Consider the following 9,186-nt stretch of genomic DNA (forward strand, 5'->3'; position numbering starts at 1 on the left):
TCTGTGGCTCTGCACTGGACTCTCTCAAGCAGTTCCCTGTCTCTCTTGAGCTGAGGGGCCCAGAACTGGACACAATATTCCAGATGTGGCCTCACCAGGGCAGAGTAGAGGGCGAGGAGAACCTTCCTTGACCTACTAGCTACTCCCCTTCTAATACACCCCAGGATGCCATTGGCCTTCTTGGCCACGAGGGCACATTGCTGGCTCATGGTCATCCTGCTGCACACCAGAACCCCCAGGTACCTTTCCCCTATGCTGCTCTCCAGCAGGTCAGTCCCCAACCTATACTGGCACATGGGGTTATTCTCTCCCAGGTGCAAAATTCTACACTTGGCCCTTGTTGAATTTCCTAAGATTTCTCCCCACCCAGCCCTCCAGCCTGTCTAGGTCTCTCTGAATGGCTGCACAGCTTTCTGGTGTGTCAACCACTCCTCCGAGTTTCGTGTCATCAGCAAACTTGCTGACAGTGCTCTCCAATCCCTCATCAAGGTCACTGATGAATATCTCACCAAACTTTCCGACAAGTCTGAGCCCCAACAGTCACGATGCCCCCTCACAGAAACCAGTATTCCTGCAGAGATTCATCCTGGTCAGGGAACAACTTTGCCCTTCCCCAGCAATAGTGGCTTCTGGTTTATTCCCGGAGAACACCTCCAACACAGAATGTTCTCCAACTTGCCCTACCTCTGCCCAGCTCCCACAGAGAGCACAGCTGAAAGGAGTCCATGACTGCTTCAGAAACTCAGCTGCAAAGCAGCATCAGAACTGAGCCTACCAAGCTGCAGGTGGGGCACCACGTGTAGAAGCAGGAGGTATCAGCCTTCCCATCCTTGTTTTGCTCTCACACCAGAGCTGATACAGAATACAGCTCTACACATTCACCAGAACAAAACCCACAACCTTCCGGTGGGGAATATTCTCTACTGATCCCTCTTATACTATTTCATAATTACACTGTGCTAGTTTTTGCAATACATGGAATGCTGTTTGATAGATCAGAGAACATAAGTCTTTGTCCATTTTTTGTCTCTTCCAAGCTGTTTCCAGTCCCACTTTAAAAACCTCTCCTCACGCTCACCAGATCAGTCCATCTACATAGGGTTAATCCACTACATTTAAAAGAGCTATGTGGGGGGCACCTAGCTGTCCAGGCAAGAGCAGCTCGGCTGGAATCCCCACCTGCTGCTATGCTGCTCTACGTCTCAGTAGCCAAACCTCACTGAATATATTGCATTATTTGGGAAAGTGCTTTAAAGAAAAGGCAAAAAACTTTAATGCCAATTACAGCTCGTTACTTGTTAAATCGCTCTGAAAATTACAGCGCAATGCATTAGGTGGTTAAATGGTGTATGTTTCTTCTCTGCAAAGCCAGGCACAAATTTCTTCATAGTGTTAGCTCTTGGAGAATAACAGAGCTACAGACGGAGCCACACAGATCCCACAAGAGAGTAAAATGACACTAAATAACAAAGAGAAACGGTCTCTTTACCTGGTCTGGTCAGTTCACTGAAGAGTTGAAGTAGAAAGCAAGGATCATATAAGTCATCGAGACTCTTGACACTTTCATCTCTATATAGCGACTCCTGAAAGCAAATCCAAACCAGTATTTGTAAGGAACAACACCAATTTCCAGCTTGGTTTCAAACTTCCCCAACCACCTCATCCCATTACAAAGCAGCTGATACTAAACCTTGCAGAATATAATGCAACATAGCATGAGACATGCTTGTATTTAAACCTGGCTTTCACTATCAGGATTCCAAAACTATTTCCCTTGACCAGAGTGAACAGGTATAGAAAGACTGAAGAGGTATTTGAAAGACTGAAGAGCACACTGTCAGTGGATCCTTAGAATCATAGAATGGCCTAGGCTGGAAGAGACCTTAGAGATCATTTAATCCAACCTCTCTGTCATGGGCAGGGACGCCACCTCTCGAGTAGATCAGGCAACACATGGGGACCGAGCGGGAATCGAATCCGTGACCCTGGTGTTGTCAGCACCATGCTCAGACGACTGAGCTAACTGGCCCCCAAGTTCAGTCAAATTTAACAATTGTTTGAAAGTCAAATTCTGGTCTCGCTTATACACAACAATCTTTGCAATTCCCACAATCACACCTGCTGACAAGATGTGGTTCATATATTGCAATTCATTTGAAAAGTTCTCCTACATAATTAATTCCAGCCTTCTTCTGAATTTAAATTACTCTCCTAAAGTAAACAAATTGCAATGTATTACATGAACGCAAGAAAGAAATTGCTAAAGTGAAAGGCTCTTTTTCTACATCAAAAGAAGGATAATTGATTCACCAGTCTGAAGCAAAGCACCTGTGATAACAGAAGACGACGATGCTGAGGGAAAGACAGAATTGTCTTCATCATCTTTTCTCGATCTAGCAGACACAGAATCTCCTCCATGCTTGGCTGCTGCCATAGTGACTTCCCTAGACTCTTGCAAGTCTTGTGATGCTCCACAGCAGCTGGACCCCATAGAAGGATTCTTAAATATTGTTAAAAGTAAAGGCATTAATCAACAGACTGCTAGCACTGAGTGAAAAGCAATTACAGAGGATATAAATTAGTATTTAAGTTTTCCCTTCCCTTACTATTCTGTGGGAACTTGAAAGTAGAAATCGTTTCCCCGGCAACACCTTTTTCATCCATCCAAAAGCTTTTCAAATTCAGTTTGAGGGTGTCTCATTAACTATTTCCTACCCTGTTAATCCAAGTCAGAACCTACCTTCTCCTAAAAAAATCCTGTTTAAAGCTAGAAATGTAGGTGAGTATGATAGCAGCTGCATGAAGAGACAGTGGTCAAGACCTGGTCAGACAAGGTTGTCTCAAACACAACTGATAGTTGAAACTGGCAGCACAGTGGTTCAGTAAAACACAAATCCTTACTCTCCTCCGAGTTGCTCCTTAGACCCCAGTTACTTTGCCATCGTCCTTAAAGTGCTATTGACATTGTCTTTTATTACGTGGGTACTGCCAGCAGCATGCCTCACTGTCAGCGAGGCAGCGGGCAGGATGGTGTTAGGCTTCTTATCATCCACAACCTGAAGGCTCCCATTTGTAACACAAGTTGGGCTCTGCTGGGTTGGCTAACAAAGGTTCTTAACTCAGCGTCCAGTCCTGCTCCAACTGCCTGCACCAGCGCTCTCACATCGCTGTTAATATTTATGCCCATACCTCCATGACAGAAAAGTGCATTTGAGCGAGGCAGACCAAAATCATCAGTGTATGTAAGAATTGTCAGCAGCAGACTTTCCTGCGGACTGCTTGGGCACAGGGCCTGGAAAGAAACCTATTATTTCATGCAATACATGGTTCTCTTTTACAAAGCGTGTAGGTGTATTGCAAGGTTGTGCTACAAGGAGAACTACAGTCCAGGCTGCTGAAGGCCAAGGAAGGCACTGATACCATGTTAATACCCCAAAACTAACAAGATATGTTTATGAAAGGGGTTATACATCACTCCTCCACTGGCTTATTCCCCTCCTCTCCTGCAAAGCACCAGAACCAAGTATCACGCACACAGGAGCAAGATCGCTGAAAAGAGCAAGGGCTGTGATGAGTGGCAAATCTCATATCCCAAGGGAACAGGGATGGGGAAGGAGTCCTACACCAGCAACGTGTGCTCTGGCCTTCATCTGTGATGAAACCCCTACATGGCATCCTTGCTATGGAGAGAGAGGGACTGCTGAAATGAAACAGTCCCTCACCCAACTCACAGACACTCAAAAGTTTGGGCAACACACGAGAATAACATCAAGAACAGGAAAAATGTTTCCAAAAGCAACATTCACCTCTAGGTTTGACCTTACTCCCTGTTTGTCTCAGTTAAAAGTAAGACCCTGGAAAAACACCAGTTTTGAGACTGCTTATTTGTGCGTAGTTAGTCGAACAAAGGCAGGCGGTCAGCTTACCTGGAACTTATGAGACTTTGGTTATTCTTCTCATACAACTGCAACAGTAGCAGTATCTTCTGATCTAAATAAAAAACAAGGTGAAACCCGAAGTCAGTCACCTAAGAAGATGAAAACCAGATCTAGCAGAAAGTACCTTTCCCAGGCTAAACACACTTACCCACAGCACTCAGCGTAGCTCCATAAGCACCCAGCAACACAGCGAGGTGACTGCTCTCACAGAGAGAAGGGCTGAGTTTCACAACTGTCAGCAGAATATCCACCAAGGCCTCTGAAATAAACATAGAGCTTTAGCTTTGTTGATCTCTCAGTTAGATAGTGTGTATATAAATACCCCACCCCACACACACATATATCCTCTCTAAATAGATGCACACATGTGCTGTACATTTAAGATCAAGATCTACCTCTATAAATACCAGAAGCCATTTCCCTGAGTACACTAAAGGGGCAATACAAAAATTGTCCATCTTTATTTTAGAACTAGCTGAGAAACAGATCAAATGAGTGATCGGGTTACTCAAAGGCAAATAAGGCATCTGCAGCAGATTCAAGACATGAATCCAGATTTCTTTACTCCTGGTATATGAAAAGGCATGGGCTTTCCCCCCTACATATCTACAGGAATATAAAATGTATGTCAAAATAAAACAGATCACAAAGACAACAGCCTGAATGAATGCACTCTTGACACCGAGTTTCTGAATTACTCAAATTAGCCTCAAAGAATCCATCCCGCTGCTCTACAGGAACACATTCAAAAGGGAAAACGCACACAGTAAGCAGCAAAATCTATTATTTAGTTTTAATTTCACTTGAATCTGTGACCTCACAAGAGCTTTTTGCTCTTTTCAGGTGACTTAAAAATTTTAAGTTTGTTTACACCAATATAGACAACATTTGTTATCAACACGCTGCCCCGAGAATTTTCTCCCCTTTTCTTACACAGCTCCTTCTATCACTGGACCTCAAAGCCATGTACAGTAGGAAAAAGCTGAGGTGAATGGAGATTAAATTATTAGTTCAAACTGAGGTACTATTTCAGTTGGCAGAGCTGAAGAAACAAAGCCAGTCCTACGCATGAACTAGCACCCAATTTATCTTACTCATGGAAAGATATACCTCATTAAAAGTTTCAGTATCAAACACACATTGATTAAATTAACATTTTTGATACAACTTGCAAAATCAACTTATAATCTTCTGTCTGGATCAACCTGTTTTAAAATAGGTTTAAATGTCACACACGTTTCTAAGCGAATCTATGCACACTTCAGTGATCTCAGACTAAAAGCCTCACAGAAACCAAATGAATCAACTAGAGATTTCAACAGGGTTAAAAAACTCCAAACCTATCAAACAACAAGACCCAAGCCCACCTTTGCAGAAGTTTTAGAAACCTAAGTGCTTAAAACAGGCAGCAATAAAATTAATGCAACACCTGTATCCAAGCAGAGGTAGAATTTAATCTAAAAGCTGGTATTTTGGTATTGTTTAATGGCTCTGCAAGCATATGTAGGTGGACAGGTTACCGGATGGACAGAATATATAATGCAAGAAAGTCAAGATTACTAAATACAGTTAAAGGGAGCAAGATGACAAAAAAATACCTCTTGTCTGGATATTCGTGTCTTCTTCTTCTCTTGACCTCAGTATGGCTGACAAAAATAGAGAGTGCTGCGTGACCATCATGTGAAGTTTGGAGAGCTTGACTAAGCTCTGAGTAAGTGAGGATTCTTTCTTGTATAACAACTGAATAGCAATGTTCAGGACTTTCAAAAATGCTTCATCTCTGTAGCGGTACCTTTAGAAGCAAGAATCACAGAAAAGTCAGATCTCAACCAAACTCAAGGAAATCTGCTTGAAAAAATCTGTCTAAGAAATGAGAACTTGCAAAGAAAGCAACATTTAATTTTTTTAAATGAAAACACATGCACCTCCTTCCCTGAGCTGTTTTGATTTAATTCTTTTTAAGCTATACTGGTATCTAATAATAAAAAACAAAGGGGAATCAACACACAGTCACACTTGTAGCTGGACTGATCTTCACAAATAGAATTTTGCCTACTAACCCTTCAGGTGGCAACCATTCAGATTAACACTTCTACCTCCACAGAAGCTAAGATTATTCTAAACCATTTTCTATTTAAATGGTTTACATTTAAAGGTGAAAATCTGACTCTGCCTTCATAAGAATTGTATTTAAGATAAAATAAAAAGAAAAGAAGCTACATGAGCATAAAGCTTCTTTATGCAAGTTGAAAAGAAGCTACTCCATCTATGCAGTTAGCTACGTTAGTTATGTTAACTGGAGCACAAAATTCAAATCTACCTGCAGTTGTGGAGGTTCAGGCTCGAATGGAGGCAGTGGATGTGACATACAGTGCATCTCAAGAAGCAAGGAGCATCACCAAATCTGACTGAATTCAAGGCAGACAGGGTGTTTCCAGTATAACACAGGATGAGGTCAAGCAACCAGAACCGGACCTCTTGGAGCACCTTTGGCGCACCTCAGAATTACTTACCTGAGTCCTATCCTCACAAGGCTGTACCACTCATCTGGGTCCACTTCTTCGACACAGCGCTGCGCATACCATAAGAAAAACAAGTGTTTACATTTAGCTCGTAGAACCTCTACAGATCGTTAAGACCAGAGACTTTTGTTCAATAGACACGCTAACAACGTGCAAGCCAAGCACTCAGGTGGGATCATCAAAGGGTGAGAGGGAAGAAAGCTCTCGGACACAACAATTCCACCTCCTCAATCAAATGAAACTACAAGTCTTGTTTTAGTGGTCCTGGGTCTGAGGGAGCATACAGGCTGCATGCAGTTAAAAAGCAAGCTAGTCTGTAAGTATCAAAAAATCCGAAAAGTCTTGAAACTCTTCACACTCCTGAAGCATGGAAGGAAGAAAAAGTTGGCTATGGTGTGCTTAAGCTAACCAACCTTTGCATGTGGCAAACAGGTGGCTGGGTGTACATGTTCTTTACAAAAATTGGCCTTCCCTGAAATCCTACAAACTGCAATAAACAACTATTAGTTTTAAGAAGACTGACAGCTGCCCATGCCAGCAGCCCTGGCAACAGCAGCTGCTAACCTCATCAGGCCTGTGAACATCACCAGGACGAACACTGTGCGGTGGCCCCTCAGGTCCTGCGAGACCCTCGTCCTGCACAATCAGTCATGTCTTAACGGGGGTCTCACCAGAAGCCATCAAGAAGTCAAGGGCAGTTGCTGCCTGCAGAGACCTTTGGTTTTATGCCTTACATGGTTCTGCCTACCTTACTGAGCTACAAAAACACCCAGCAGTACAGAAGGAATGATCAAGTGGTGTTCTTCATGATCAAAGTCAGGATTTCTATCTATGATCAACTAGATTTCTACCACAGAATTCAGACAGCATGGCAGGTGCATCTTGTCAGAAGTGTCTCTATAATTTTTTTTTAAAGAAAAATAAAAAGATCCATTGGCAACCTTTGATTTTTAACTCCTGAACATCTCAAACTCTTGATTTTCAAAGAAGACCGTTAACAACCATCATCAAGAACAACTCAAAACTGTTTCTTATAAAGGATTAGCAGGGCTAAGTTAACTCTGCAAAAGCTATTAAAAGCCCATAGAAGCCATTATCTATAAAATAGAAAATAAAGTTCAATCTACATTTACCTGAGATACAAGAGCACAATAACATATATGCACAGTCACATTCTGGCCCTGCAGATGAAAAGAAGTCTCACCAATAACTCTTCTAGCCTCAGCAGCATGGATCTCTCCACTTCTTGCTTGCTTTCATCTTTACTGCTGTTGTACATGACAACTAACCCCTTCATGCAGGCTGATAACAGGCATTTCCTCCAGGAATGCAGCTCTTCAGAGTTTTCAAGCACTCTAGATATGGCATCTGCCACTGCCCAACTGCAGAAAGATATTTTATTTTTTCTCAATGTTGTAATATGAGTTTTGCACATGTTAAAAATGTCTTGCTGCCAAAGCAGAACGTCACAGATTCTCTGAATACTTGCATTCATCTGCATTTATCACAATGCTTTATAGGACTGAGTCCTGAAACAGGGCAACTGGATTTGCCTACCTCTCATTGTTTTCTGCTTTCTCAAGAGCAGCAGGAAGCTGGTCAATAAGGTTTTGCAGCCCTTTGTTCCCTGAAGATGGCAACAACTTTGAAAGAACCTGCAGTTTCACAGTGGTCTCGTGTGATGCTTTTGTGTCTTGAAATACATTGCAGAGCTCCTTCCACAGAGCTTTCCTCAAGACAGGTAAAACAGCAGAGACAACTGTTGGAAGAGAGCAGGCGGCACAGGTTTGACCATCTAAGTGTGTCAAGCAACAACAGCCTTACAGTTACAAAAATCCCAAATCACTTTTCTAATCAAGACCTAGGAAATTACACTCCAGTAGCTGCTAATCTGCTAGAGAAGTGCACGCTGTATTGCACCACAGCGCCGTTAGGAAGTCTTTAGCAGACGCACCAGGCAACCACTTGCTACACAGACAAAACGATGAGACACCGACAAAGAATACAGACCTTCAAAAGAGGGACAACTTCCTGGTAAGAAGCCTCGTCCTTGCATCTCAGGAAACTTCACCAGTCTCCTGACCTTGGGCTCAAGGGGAATTTTCTCTCACATCAACAGATGTCTAACAGATACCTTACAAATCAAATCAGTCAGACAGCAGTTTCTCTTTCTAGTGTTCAAGCACGAAACCACTGGTGCGCACGAGGTGCACGAGAAAGGCTTTAGCTCTTTAATCGCCCTCTGCTTTCCTGTGTGCTGACAAGGTCTTTTCACTACCTGAACTTCTCCTAGACCGAGCTAGCCTTCACCAACAGCCTGTTTCTGTAGCTATTTACATTTCTATGCAATAGGAGAAATTAAATCCTGTTCTGTCAGGTTGAATCCTAACTTGTTTCGCTGGTAGAAAATTTAAATCTTGTCCATTTAATGCTGTTGTTGGTTTGAAACGTTTTGGGCTACCAGCTTAGGAAGGCATTACTGTAGGAAGCTATAGCTGGATATTTATTTTAGAAGAAAGTTTTGGACTCCTATGCTTGTAAAAGTGAATGATTACATTCTGCAAAACCATATGGCTACAGCATTCCACTCACCAGAGTTCTATCTATGCCTGAGTAAAAGCTCCTACCTCCCATACTAAACCAAGAGAAAACTGGGCATCAGCAACTCTAAGAGCACTTTGCTTCAGTCTAACTTTACTGTCCTTTACCTTTTATGTTGCAGAGGT

The 9,186-nt window shown here is 42.6% G+C and overlaps 1 protein-coding gene across 1 annotated transcript in view; it reads right to left on the reverse strand.

Annotated features, from left to right (window-relative positions):
• Nucleotides 1-9,186, reverse strand: part of URB1 (URB1 ribosome biogenesis 1 homolog (S. cerevisiae)) — a 28,314-nt gene that overhangs the window by 11,997 nt on the left and 7,131 nt on the right. Inside the window, exons 9-16 of the mRNA XM_009871794.1 lie at nucleotides 8,018-8,219; nucleotides 7,665-7,842; nucleotides 6,452-6,510; nucleotides 5,537-5,730; nucleotides 4,087-4,197; nucleotides 3,927-3,990; nucleotides 2,329-2,500; nucleotides 1,490-1,583 (exon numbers count right to left, since the gene is read on the reverse strand). Coding sequence (XP_009870096.1) covers nucleotides 1,490-1,583; nucleotides 2,329-2,500; nucleotides 3,927-3,990; nucleotides 4,087-4,197; nucleotides 5,537-5,730; nucleotides 6,452-6,510; nucleotides 7,665-7,842; nucleotides 8,018-8,219 — 1,074 coding nt within the window. The remainder of the gene's footprint in view (nucleotides 1-1,489; nucleotides 1,584-2,328; nucleotides 2,501-3,926; nucleotides 3,991-4,086; nucleotides 4,198-5,536; nucleotides 5,731-6,451; nucleotides 6,511-7,664; nucleotides 7,843-8,017; nucleotides 8,220-9,186) is intronic.

The sequence above is a fragment of the Apaloderma vittatum genome, unplaced genomic scaffold (genome assembly GCF_000703405.1).
Source record: "Apaloderma vittatum isolate BGI_N311 unplaced genomic scaffold, ASM70340v1 scaffold17726, whole genome shotgun sequence".
Classification (NCBI taxonomy): Eukaryota; Metazoa; Chordata; class Aves; order Trogoniformes; family Trogonidae; genus Apaloderma; species Apaloderma vittatum.